Source organism: Tamandua tetradactyla, chromosome 7 (assembly GCF_023851605.1).
Source record: "Tamandua tetradactyla isolate mTamTet1 chromosome 7, mTamTet1.pri, whole genome shotgun sequence".
Lineage (NCBI taxonomy): Eukaryota > Metazoa > Chordata > Mammalia > Pilosa > Myrmecophagidae > Tamandua > Tamandua tetradactyla.
Genome location: NC_135333.1, coordinates 89,186,806 through 89,200,737, shown reverse-complemented (window position 1 = coordinate 89,200,737; position 13,932 = coordinate 89,186,806). Strand labels below are relative to the sequence as shown.

At 39.0% G+C, this 13,932-nt stretch overlaps 1 protein-coding gene and 1 long non-coding RNA gene across 4 annotated transcripts in view; one reads left to right on the top strand and one right to left on the bottom strand.

Moving 5' to 3' along the window:
• SSPN (sarcospan) overlaps positions 1-13,539 on the bottom strand; it is a 34,334-nt gene extending 20,795 nt beyond the window's left edge. Inside the window, exon 1 of one of the 2 annotated variants that reach the window (XM_077170354.1) lies at positions 13,210-13,539. In XM_077170354.1, coding sequence (XP_077026469.1) covers positions 13,210-13,488 — 279 coding nt within the window. In that variant the 5' untranslated portion in view covers positions 13,489-13,539. Of the gene's footprint in view, positions 1-2,351; positions 3,092-13,209 lie in introns of those variants that run through there. The other variant, XM_077170355.1, reaches the window with a different exon arrangement.
• On the top strand, positions 2,420-12,760 carry LOC143691609 (uncharacterized). 2 transcript variants are annotated; one of them, XR_013179609.1, is made up of 3 exons: positions 2,420-2,505; positions 6,731-6,868; positions 12,540-12,760. It is a non-coding gene; the product is annotated as an uncharacterized LOC143691609 (long non-coding RNA). The 2 variants fall into 2 exon arrangements; XR_013179608.1 differs by lacking the exon at positions 12,540-12,760 and adding an exon at positions 8,875-9,004.
• Positions 13,540-13,932: the final 393 nt, after the last annotated feature.

Below are 13,932 nucleotides of genomic sequence, written 5' to 3'. Positions count from 1 at the left end.
CCGGGAGTAAAGCTAGGACCCTGAAATGGCTATACCCTTACTGGCCTAGGAAATAACTGGCCCACTAGCCCTGTCATACCCGCTAGAGATGGGGGTTTGAAGTTTTTCTACTATTTGTATGATGGTGGAATCTATTAAGATGAGAAAGTAACATGAAATTGGTTCTGAAAAACCAAGTTGGTTTCTTCAAATTATAAGGAGGAGAGAGAGAGAGAATAGAAAGAAGAGAAAGAAAAAGCCTCTGAGTGAAAGAGACTTAAGAAACGTGTCATCCAGTTGCAATATATGGGCCTTATTGGATCCTGATTATGACAGACTGTGAAGAAATATTCATGCGTTCACCAATTCTGATTTGATGCCATGAAGAGATTGTTAATTTACTAGGTGTGATATTGGTATTCTGCTCATTTTTAAAACAGTCTGTCTTTTAGCACTTACTTAGGGTAGTATTTATGAATAAAATGAAATGATGTGTGGGATTTACTTTAAAACAATATAATATATATATATCTTATGGGCATGAAGGAAATATGAGAGCATCCAGATGAAATAAAATTGATATCAGTTGATAATTACTTTAATCTGGGTAATGGAAACATAGAGGTCATTATACTATTTTAACCACTTTTTTTGTAAGCTTAACATCTCCCTTGTAAATGAGTTACATAAAATGTCACTCTGGGCTTATGACACCATTTGGACACCTAGCAAAACTAAACTGTCTGAAAGGGCTACACCCTCAAATAGTCTACACAAAACTATAATAGATAAAATCCCTTGGAAGATGAATTCGCAAGCCAAAATTAGCAAACACATGAAGAAGCAATCCAATGATGAAAGTCAACATTTGTGCACATGCCCACACACAGACGTATACACAAAACCTAGTAATTAGAGCCAGAAGAATTTCAGATAATTAAACTAATGGATAAAGCCCATAAAAGGCATTGTTTAAGTTTAATTAAGTACATGAAAGAAGAAATTGAAAGCATGAAAAAAAAACAGGCTACTTTGAAAAACACCAAGCATATATGAAAAAAGAAACATCAATAACAACAAAATAGAAGTTCTAGATAAAAAGTAAAATTGTTGAAATTTAAATCTCTGATTAAACTCAGCTAAAAGAGAACTAAAAGACAGAGCTGAGGAATTATACATCCTAGAGGGATAAAGAGAGATGAAATATAAAAGAAAGGTTAAGACACATGGGAGAAAGGATAAGAAGGTCCAAACAAACATCGAATAGCAGTCCCAGAAGAAAGGAATACAGAGAAAGGACAGGTAGTGTTTGAAAGCAATGACAATTTTTTTCAGAATTAACGAAAGACCTAAAAAGTTTGGGTCCAAGAAATGTAACGTGTCCTTAACAGGATAAATTAAGACAAAATCTGGGTTTAGACACATTATAACTAAACTGTAGATCACTAGAACAAACAAACAAACAAACCTGAAAAGCAACAAGACAGAAGGGGAATGTCAACTACAAAGAAATAATAAGACATTTAGCACACTTCTTAGCAGCAATAACTGAAGTCAGAAGACAAAATTTTTATATTTTCAAAAATTCAGAGAGAAAATCGGAGTAGTAGAGTATTTTATAATCAATAATTTGCATATATCTATTAAGGAGACAAAAAATCTAAAAGAGCAATATTCCAAGAGAAAATAACAAATCCACATAATTTTGGGACACTTGAGCACACAGCTCTCAGGAATCTTTAGGTCAAATAGGAAAAAAAAAAATAAGTAAGGATGTAGAAGATTAAACAACATGATTAGCAAACCTGGTTTAAAAACTGAATATAGAGTTGTAAGCCACAAAATGAGAAAATCCACATTTTCCAAGCCTACATGGAATATTTATAAAAATTAGCCACACACTAGGCCACAAAGTCTCTTCAGATATCAAATAATTGATATTATGAAAAGCACATGAACTGAGCACAAAAAAAATAAGTTGAAAACCATAATAACAAAAGAAATATCTTTGAAAAGATCCAAATAAATGGAGAGATATCCTTTTGCTTGTGTATAAGAAGTGTAAATCCCATGAAAATGTCAAAAGTATTTTTCTTGGGACTTGAAAAGCCAATTCTAAAATTTGTATGGAAGAGAAAATGGCTAAGAATTACCAAGATAATGTTGAAAGAGAGTAAGATTGGGTAGGGGCCACTGCTTATCCTAACACGTTTTGTAACAAGATGCATTAAAAATATATAAAATGTATATTTTAGACAGTGTGGTATTGACACAGTAACAGACAAAACAATGGAACTGAAGAGAATCAGACACAACCTCATATCCTATAAGGAAACTTGATACATGATGTGCTATTTTGAAACTGTATGTACCTCAGAAAAGCCAGGTTCTTTCCCTAATCCAATCTTGTGGGGACCAATTGTTTAGGGTGGAACCTCTCGATTAAGTTGTTTCCATGGAGATGCAACACACCCAATTGTAGGTGTGACCTTTGATTAGACGGAGATGTGACTCTGCCCATTTGAGGTGAGTCGATTAGTTTACTACAGTTTTTAAGAGGGTAAACATTTTAAAGGAAGCTCAGCCCAGATGTTTGGAAATACAGAAGCCCCAGGAGGTGCCAGGAGCTGAGAAGTGACAGAAGCTAGACCGAAACCAGAGCCCAGCAGGTTTCACCATGTGCCTTTCCCTGAGATGCTAAGCTAAGAGATGAAACCAAGAATTTTGTCCCAGAGCAGCTAAGTCAGGACCCACAGACACTTAGAGAGGAAACCTCTAGAATAAGAAGCTGGAAGCACAGGAACTGGAAACAAGGACCAGCAGAGGCCAGCCACGTGCCTTCCCATGTGACAGACACTGGCCTTTCTTCAGAGTCAAGTTATCTTTCTCTGGATGACTTAAGTCTGGACATTTTTAAGGCCTTAAAATTATAACTTGTAACTTAATAAATCCCCTTTTTAAACGCTGTTGCATTTCTGCTATATTGCATTCCAGCAGCTTTAGCAAACTAAAACACATGATAAATGGCCATAGCAGATCAGTGTGGAGAGGGCAGATTATTAATTAAATGGTGCTGAAACAATTAACCGTCCATATGAGGAAAAAAATATGAACCCTACCTCACATCAGATGCACTTAAAGATATGAACATAAAAAAGCAAATGTTGAACATTTTAGAAAAGGATATATAAAGATATCTATATGACTTTAGAGTAAGGAGAAAATTCTTTTGAAGTCTATCAAAGCACATGCAACAAAAAGGATTGATAACTCTAAATATATTAAAGTTAAGTCTTTTTCATAATAAAGTCACCAAAAATAAGAGTCAAAGGCATAGGTCAACTAAGAGAAGATATTTGTAGTACCTAAAACCTCAATAGTTAAGTTATAAAAGTAAGAAATCCCGTAAATCAGTAAGAGACAAACAACCCACAGAAAATATTTGTTGGATAAATAAATGATGGGAGAAAATAAAATGGCCAATAAATACATAAAATATGTCCAACTCCAGCAGTAATGAGAAAAATGCAAATTAAAACAAGATACCATTGCACAGAAGATTGGTGAAACACTATGTAGATACCAACAAATGTTGGCAAGTATGTAGAACAACAAGAACTCTCATTTACTTTTGGTAGGAGTTTAAATTAGTACAATTTTGTGGTAGTAAGCTAAAGATGCCTAGACCTTATGACCCAGCTAAATTCGACTCTTAGCTATATGCCCTAAAGAAATTGAAACATGTAAACAGGCAGCTGTGGACAAGAATGTCTATTGCAGAGTCTTTCATAATTGGAAAAAAACGAACTTGAAAATAGCCTACATTTTCATCAATAGGAGAATGAATAAGTTAATTTTTATATGTTCCCACGATGAAATATAAATAATAAAAATGAACGAATGGTATCCATGTACAAATATAAATCTCAAAAACATAATGTTGAGCAAAAATATTAGACCATTTATATAAAGCTTAAAATATGTAAACATTAATTATTGACTATGCATATATACATGAAAAAAGTATAGAGGCACGCATAAGAATGACAGATACCAAATTCAGGATAATATATCTCTGGAGAAGTAGGGAGAGGTGGAAAAAATGACTAAGGAAGGCAATATATGGTGCTTTTTGCAATATTTTCTTTCTTTAAAAAATATCTAAAGCCATTATGGCAAAATATTAAAATTTGACAAAGCTAGGGTTAGGTAAGTAGTGGTTTTATTACTCTATACTATTCTTTACTTGAAATTTTTCATAATTAAAAACAATCATAGAATTAACCATACTTGTTCAAACCCACACAAAGTTGAAATAGAAAATCATTACCAAAATGTTTTTGAAAATACTATAGATTGGTAGAGCCAGGGTTCTACCCCTTTTGTCTTTTTCTAAAGCTGGAGCCCCTCCTACAATTTCCGGCTCCCGGACAGGGTTAGCCATGTCCTCCTCTGTGCTCTCAGGGCTCCTAGTTCAGGGTGCCACAACCGCTCTGTGCTCATTAAGCAGGAACTGGATTGTCGTTACCTCCATGTGTCTTCTCTCCTAGACAAGAAGCTCCCGGGGAGAAGGGACTCTATCCCCAGCACTTAGCATATAGAAATACAGATACTGACTAAGTGGTGAGAAGTTTTTTCTTCCCCGGTACGTTGCTCTCTGACTTTCTTTTACAGGCCTCGATTCTGTTGCCTATCAATCACCTAACTCATGCTCTCGGTGATTTACTAGAAACCACTTGCCGACAAGTTCCACACATACCTATTTTTATAACAGCTTCATTTCGAAAGAATAGAAGACAAAGATTGGGTTCCAGCGTTTCTGAGGAATCTATAGGAGCGGTAGAAGTGTTATATCTCTGTAGAAGAAAAACTCTCTATAGTGTATTTATTTCACTTCGAGATTTTTCAAGCTCTTAGAAGGGAAGGAATCCATAGCCAATTCCAGTGGTGTAGGTATAGGCTGGATTTTATTACTTAGGCATAATTAAGTAGGCTCTAAATTAGGTCCCACTTTAGAAAAGATTGCAGAGATACTTCTTTATGAATACCTTTGGGTTTCTAGATGGGAAATAGTAGACTAAGTAGAAATATATGGTATAGTACAGTACCTAGAAATTCTACAATAAATCAATATAAATTCAATTATATAACATTGTAGGGGGAGTATAAAAGAGAACCTCAACATTTAAAAAATATCATCAAGCAGTTTTTCTAATTGAGAGCACTTTAAAAAAATAAACAGATTATAACAGAAAGTTAGGTAGTATATAGTAATCTTATTTTTCGTGTGAAAAGTGTTTTGTCCTTTCCCAAATGAGGAGGTCTGTGTCCCCAAGCAGCCTGCAGCCTCCCCTGCTTTTCTCCCTTTCCCTTCCATGGCAACATGGTTCGCTAAACACTGAGCTTTTTGTGATGCGTGTGAGGATAGGGGAGAAGGGAAGCGAGGCTTCAGGGAGGTCCCGAGGTGGAAAAATTTGTGACGCACAAAATTTGGTGACAGAATGAGAATTATTTAGGTAGGGTTTTATAACACAATAGTTAATGGCCTTCCCGTGTTCATTTTTTAAAATTATATTTGCTCTCAGACCCTTAGCTCAGCCCTAAACCCTTGAATAGGCATCCCAAGTTCCGTGTCCATGAAAAGATTATGGGACGAAACCGACCTGCGTGGATGTGGCCCCTTTGTTTCAGAACCTGACAGGCTGAGTGCGTGAGGGAGTTGCACAAGGTCATGTGAACATGTAATCTGCAGACTAAAATGCGTGAATCCTGCATTTCACGCGAACGCAATCATTAAGAAACTATTTTTCATTTACTATAATTCGTTCACCTTATGGAGTCCTCGTTTGCCCTCTGCACTACGTTGGGTGCTAGCCCCTTCCACCGAGGTGAGCTTGGCCATCGCACTTTTCTCTCCCAAAGAGGAGCACACACTCCACCCCCAACAGAAATAAAGACAGAAATGCTGTTTCCCTTCCCTTGGAAAAGCCTCTTTCATAGCTTCCTCGCACAGCTAAATGTGAGATAAGGCTCAGCCCTCTAATGCCCTGATGTGTGTGCCCCGCCCCCCCCCCGATATTTTAGAAGAAAGCTTGTGTCATTTTTTTTTCCTAGTAATAAAGCTAAAATTCTCTCCCTAGCCAGGGTCTAGTTAATACATGAGCAATTTCCCCTCTTTTCTTGTCACCTGTCATTTTCTTTGACACTAGAGAGAGGCCTTGGTGATAATGTTTCTTAGAGGGGTTTTCAATGGCTCCTTCACGATGAATCCTGGATCAGACACTTTAAAAACAACATCTGAGAGGGCTGCCACTAAAAGAGCCTCTCCCAGCACCTGGCACTCCCAGCCAGTGCGGAGTAGCTCACTTCTGCAAGCACAGATGCAGGCCCAGCAAAACTTCTTGAGTGGAATCTGAGGATGCAAAACTTCTTGAGTGGAATCTGAGGATGCTCATTGGCAAATAAACCCTTTGCTCTCTAATGTCCAGGCACTTACTGGACTTCACTCAGCCCCCAGAAAACATAAATACCCACATTCATGACTGTGTTTGGAAGGCGATACATGGCTCAAGCCATTTTAGGCCGACGTTATGCTCACAACTCAAACTGGAGATATTACCAGATCTGGGTAAAACTTTGACGATGACATGTCTGGTTTACTACTTGATCTGGAACTGGGATTGGACCAGCTGTTTGCACAGGTGGCATGTTCAACTGTTTAAGTCAGTCTCCTGTTGTCTTTCCCTCTCAGATGTTTTGAGTCTGTGCAGCACTGGATAAAGAAAGAGCACGGCCCAGTTTGGCATTTCTCAGCTGGACACACAGACTCCTAAGAGAAGCCCTTAAAGACGTGCCCAAGTCAGGTTTCTCCCAAGGAACTTGCAGGCCTGTATGTGAGACTGTTACATAGTGGGACCCAAGGCAGGAAGGGCCCCTTGGTTTTATTGACACATTCCACAGAATAAAGAATAGTAATCTAGTTTCCAGAATCATCATCATAAATGGAAATGACTGTTTATTATAGAGAAGACCTGAGAGATGGCTTCCCTTCAGTTCTAGAAACACCAAGCATGAGAACACAACTCCTCAGAGGACAGCTGGCTCATCCAGTTGCTGAAAATCTGAGTACCCCCAGCTGTAACCCTCAACCAAACACCCTGGTTCCCTTGCCTCTGAAGCCAAGGTGCCACTCAGCCAGATACCAGTTTCTCCCTGGAGTACTCAGCAAAGGCAGGAATTTGCTACACAGTATATAAGCCTTTGCAACAAATGAAATGCCTAGGCTACCCTTAGAATTGTATCCATCAACAAAATGTGCTTCATTTTATTTTTTCAGAAATTTGATAAAAGAAGCAATGTGAAAACTTCTCCCTCCATATGTTCCACTGCTGGCAAAAGCAGAGTCACACCTGCCCATCGTGCCACCACGTGTCCCTTTACTAGCTCAGAATCTTCACCAGAAACATTCAGACTTCTAGCTGCTGTTCTGTGAAAGCCTTAGAGTCTTCATTAATAATAAGCTGAGAGGAGCTAAAGAATTCCCGAGATGGTTGTACAAATTTATAGCCCTCACCAAAAGAAAATTGTATTTTAGTTATTGCCATATGTGGAGGTGGACACACATGAATTTTAAAATTAACCAGGGTGAAGGAGGGAGCTGCCTGGCACAGGCATCTGACAGCTACGCCTGCCAAGTTTTCTTTCAATATGCTGAGATTTGAGACAGCATCCAAGCCATCTGAAGGAGGGTGTGACCCTGAAATGGGCTTTTACATATTTAGGCTATAAATCCTGTTCCCAACATCAATTTTTTTTTTGAGAAATTCATTTTCAGCTTATGTTCTCATTGTAATAAACCTAGACTTGAACAATTCACAGCTGGTAATAACTAAGGGCTTAAAATATGACATGCCATCCCATCCAGTTCTGGATTTTGATGGGCTTTTTGGTCAGCGCTACTCTAGAAATTAACTTTATTTTGCAGGGAAATGAAACCTAATTAAGGTTTAATTACTAGACTGCCTTCCTGTCCCACAGTCACAGAAAAACATGCACATTGAACTAACTCCTCAACACACCGTTCTCGGTATCATTTCAATGTTGATTCTTTACCCTGCAAGGTGCAGCACAGGCAGATGTATCCAATCAAAGAATGCCCATGATGAAAGTGTCAGGGACAAGGCAAAGGCAAGAAAACATCTAGGAAACATCTATTTCCTCAGGCCAAATTAAAAAATAGACACCATACTGGTGATATATGAAATTCTTAGGCCAAATATTAAGGAAACCTATGCCACTACTTTCTTTGTAGAAGGTTAGGGTTGGTGAGATTGACAGATAGCATTCACCCACATCAATCTTAAACTGTCCAAATTGCTGTCCTAATTTATTTTAATTAGGGGAATTCAAGATACAGTCCAATGACCTCTTCTTCCTCTTTTTTTTAAAAATCGTGTGTTCATTTTGTAACATGAAATCAAATACTTCAATATTGCAAAATTAATGTGTTCTGAATATTTCTGGAACCCATGAGCACTAAACAGGGTACTGACACATTCCTATTATTATCCATAGTTCTTTTTAATGTTATCAATAAAGTTAAATTTTTCTGTACTGGAAAATTCTACTTTGTGTCATTCCCCAAATCCTAGCTGAGAAACAGGTTTGCACAAGTTCATACAGAAGCTCTAATAATGGGAATATAAAATATAGAGAGATTTCAGTTCAATACTTTTTGGACCCACTAAGTGTTAGGGAATACATAGATGTATAATATTTCAAGTAAGAGTATACACTATTTCATTTTTTAAATTATATTATCTCAAAATTCTATGCATAGTATTCTTATTTAAAAATTAACGACAAAATGGTGATTAACACCTCAAAAATTTCCAGAGATTATCTTTTCAAGCTCATTCTCAAAAATTGGACATATTCACACCACAGAATTGGAAAATATCAGGATCCTTTCTCCTTCTGATTTTAAAAATGAAAGGAGATTCAGAGTCATCCTCAATATGTAAGTACTTTCTTACCTTTGCTTGTCTGGCTCAGTATGAGACTAGAAGCAGAGGTGAAAACATATTTCTCCTGATGTTTCTAAACATGTTCAGGCTTAACCTTTCTTATTTTTTATTCTGTATTTGTGAAATTATTTCAGGAAACATTCCACTAAATTCTTGATTATTTCCTTTTACACATTAAAATTAATTCCTTTTGCCAAATTGATTCAGTTTAATTCAATGTTTACATTTACTGGGAGGACTTCATGTAAGATAATTTTCCCACCGTTATTACTATACATACCCAGTGGAGACTGAGTTGAGCCATATAATTATCACTCCTTGGTTCCTATCATGTAACAGCTGTCATAATAAAAATTATTTCCCATTGGTAACAGAGATGGTTCATTATGTTTTGGAAGCAAAGTAAAGTCACAGTGTAAAAAACAGTGAATTTCTAAGAAATGTATTCCTAAAAATATAATTCCAGATTAAAGTTCTCAAATGTCAATATGCCTACATAGAAAACGGACACCACTTTACCTTTCTTGACTTGTTGAAGGACTGATTCAAAACTGCAATGCCAAAGTTTTCTCTCTCCCAGTCTCTCTTAATAACCATGATCAAATCATCTAGCCAAATTTTTATGCTTTACTTACTCTATTTATAAATTATGGATAGTTATATCAGTTACCTACTGGTTATATGTCAGATACATATATAAGAATTGCATGATATATCCTATTGTAAAACAAATAATCATCAAATTTTCCATTCTGTTAAGTCAAGAATTAAAAAGAGATTTTCAAAATCTGGATACACCTGCATTTTAATTGTTTAGAGTAAGTTAATATATGAAAACTTAATTGAAATTTTTGACAGGTGTCTTAGTCATCACATATTCATACCCTGAGTTTTATGAACGGAAGTAAGAAAAGCAAATATTCTCCCCTTTCAGGTAAGCACTTGCCTAAGCTTTCTAACTGTGATCAATGGGGTATGTATACCAGGAATTTTATTGCAGTGGGTGGGGTATGAAAGCAATGGAAGGAGAGTGAGGAAAGCTAAAAACCTCTTTAAGACAAAGAAATGCCCACTTTCCATGGGAATATTCCCTACAAGAGCCGACAGACTAACAAACACTAAACATCTCCACTGGGATGAGAAGCATGAGTTGGCTTTTAAATCGACTTTAGAGTACAGATGCCAAGCCAAATATATCACTGCAAGAGAACTACTTTGAATGGTAAATGGGCCTTAAAAATATTTGTGCACATTAAATTTTCTAATCAGAAGTATTCATTCCTGTCAGATATGATTAGGGCACATGTCCATCAGGATCTCTTGGAGACCTCCTCCCGGTATATGATTCATTATTTTTAGACCAATACCTGGCATGGCAGATACCTTCAACAAATGTTACTGAATGAAGAAAAACAAACCAAAGTTCAAATGTGCTATACCTCACCTAAACCAAAATTCATTCAAGTGAAAGGCTTCAAAGTTCTTAGAGTCCTTCAATCAATACAAGTTTCATCAGTAAGAATTCTGGAATAATGAGCACACTAATCAAAACTACTCCAGCCATTAGGAGAACAAAATACATAGCAAATATCCATTTCCTAGGACCCCCTGCCCACAACTAAGTTCATCCTCAAAGACCGTATTTCACTTTGCATTGTCATTGTGGTGCGACTTACACCCTCACTCTATGTATGAAGAATTTTGGGAAAAGAACAGCACTTTTCATAGATTACAATCTCTAGAGTGGCTCCATTCTATTCTCTATTCCTTTACAGGAACCTTTAGTAACCGAAGTAAAATGACTTGAGGCATCTATCTACCTGATTGGGGGCGGGAGGGAGTCACATTAATAGATCTGAAGTCAAAGTGACTGCTTTGCAAGATTAGAGCTAATATAGAGCCACTTCTACTTTTAAGAGTATTACTACCAGTAATTAGCGCCACTAATCATTAATAAAAGAGCTAACACTCATGGAGTGCCATCAGCTGGCACTGCTCTAAGTGCTTCACATGTATTAATTTATTTTATCCTCAACAACCATAAGAGGTAGGAATGATTCTTATTATTCTGATAAACGCAAGAGAGGTTAAGTAACTTACTCAAAGTTATTTAGTTAGTAATGGCCAAGCTGGGGTTCAACATTAGGTGCCTAACATTGTTTATGCATCCACATTCCACCATCCTGTCTCACTCTCCTTCCCCTTCTCGGAAAGCATGGAAGAGTGACCCATGGCTGCGTGATGAGAACAGACACAGTGAGTGTATGAGACAGGGGTGTGCCGTCCACCCCTGGTCCCTGCTGGGGCAAGAGCTATTCCTTGTTTCTCAGAGACCCTCCTTGCTTGTCTGAGGGCATCTCCACTAGCAGCCTTGCTCTAAATATCTTGGTTGAAAGAAAACTTAGGACCACAGATACCACCAGGGCTACATATCATGAGCAAACTGCATAATGCTCTTACATACATCCAGTGCAATTAGGAACATCACATCCTATAGCAGTTTCAGTTTACATTTTAGAGTTGCATGACATGATTTGTATATTCATACCTTAAACATTTAACAAGTTTTTTTTCCCCATTTAATTTGCTTTTTTGTACACTGCTTTTTTGAGGTTGAAATAAAAAGAGGATAGAAAACACATTCACAAATAAAACTCTAAAAGCACTGAAGGAAGGCATTTCACTCCCACCCACCCACACTCTGAAAAAAAAAATCACTTAGCCCTAAAGGACAAACATTTGTTTCCTCTGAGTATCTTGAACAGTCATTGAGGTGACTGAAATACCCAGTATATCTTAGTGAAAAAGCTATTTTTAAAATCCCTTTATTTAGAAGTCTCTAATAATAAAATTTCATGGGAATTCTTAGTACACAAATTTAAAGTTTTAAATTATTCTTTATGACTTTGTGTATTCAAATAATAATCTTAATTAGAAAATACCTGCATTGGTGCATATTTATCAGATGTCTTCAAAGCCTGTGTCTGATATAAAATTATGTGCGGGGTTTTATAGTTCATAATTCCTGCAGTCAGTAATAGCAATAATGATGCAATGCCAGACTAGGAGTCAGAAGCAACCGAGTCTAGTCTCGCCTGACTCTGCCACTTTCAATGTCTGGGCCTTGAGAAATCCTTTGATTCTGGGTTTCCTCGTGTCCAAAGAAAAATAACAATTCTACATCAAGCATTGTTTCATGGGTTAAATGAATTAATGCATGTGAAAGCGGCAAGGCACGGTAATATAGCAAATATAACAAATCGAATAAGAATTTCAGCGGCAGTGTAGCTCAGTGAGGGAAGAGTGGATGGCATGTGATGCAAGGGAAGCCACCTGGCTGAGCCCTTTGCCATCTCACAACCCGGGTGAGTCTGGGTCTCAGTTCTCTCATCTGAGACATGGGAATAACTATCCTAGAAGGGTGATGTGGATATCCGAAATAACACATGTAAAGCCTCTAGTAAGACCACACAGTAGGTGGTCAATAAATGGCATGTTTTCATTGAATTAAGCCAAATACTCTCCATGTTTCAGCAAAACAACACAGACTGACAACAGCCGAGCAGTGCTCTGCGTAGAACAGCACATCCATTAGCAGAAGTCCCAAATATACTTCCGCCGCGGCCAGCGCCCTTCGGTTTATCCTACTTCAGACTCCGGATTTACGCTTTGCTGTATTCGCGCGTTTTCTGACAGTTGTTTTATAAACTCTTACTAATGGAACTCCAATTAAAAAATAAAACAATACTATCCAGTGTGGCAAATCGAAGTACTGGCTTTTTCCTAATCTGCTTTTACTAAATGAACTTACTTCACTTTTGCTGTTGCTTTGGAGAGAAGGGTGGGGTCCGGGTAACGGGATAAGGAAAAAAGCTAGAAAGTGAATCTGCTTTCAGATTTAACATGGGGGCTGTTGAAGTTGACAAAATAAGCACCCTTTGAGGTCGCCTCCCCAGCTCCAGCGCGTCAGAATCGGGCCTCTTTGGGGGTTCTCGGAGCTACAGCAGAGAGGGCGCGAGCGCTCCCAAGCCCAGCCTTGCCCCGGGGGAAGCCGAGTGTGCCGGGTGTCCGCCACCGAGCAGAGCGCGAGTTAGAGGCGTGGAGCTGGGAAGGGCGCATGCAGGGGGGTTAGTCTTAACTCGACCATGCGGCTTTGCATTCCTGCTCGGCAAACGCGCGTAGGTAAAACAGACTTGATGCTTACAATGATCCCAGCCCAAAATGGAGTGTCTCTGACTAGCAGAGAGGAGCTGACGCTCGCCATGATAAAGCCCACCACGGTCACGGCGATGCCCAGGGCCAGCTGCAGCAGGGCGAGCAGCAGCGGGAACCGGCAGCCGCAGCACGTCGGGGACTCCTCCTCCCCGCGCGCTTTGGGGGCCCCTTTCCCCTTCTTCGGCCCCATGTCGTCGGGCCCGGCAGCGTCCACGGCCGACAGCCCCCCCTGCCTTGGTTGGCCGCGGGGCCGCTTGTCCTTGCCCATGGCGGGTGGGTGGCTGGGTGGCTGGGTGCGTGTGCCACGCGCTGGGCCCTGGAGCGCGGCACTGGGCGGGCTCAGCCTGCCCTGGTATTCGAATTACGGAGGCTGAACAAATATGGAAAACATTTGGAGCCGACTCGCCCGAGCCTCCAAAGGCCACAGGGAGCCCGCAGCAGAGGGGGATTCGAGGGGGGTCGCCAACTGCCAACGCGCCACGCCGCAGCGCCTGCTGCACCCAGGGGCAGGGTTTATCAATCGCCGGTGGCACCAGGCGCGGGTCCCCTGGCCTCCTAAATCTCGCATGCCGCTGTGTGTAAATGGTGTCTGTTTTCCTCATTCGAAACCCCAGATTTTTATTTTTATTTTTTTTATTTTTGGTTTTGTTTTTGTTTTCTCTGAAAGGTGCAAAGCAAAGTGGTGAATGTTTAAATCATTTGAGTTTAATTA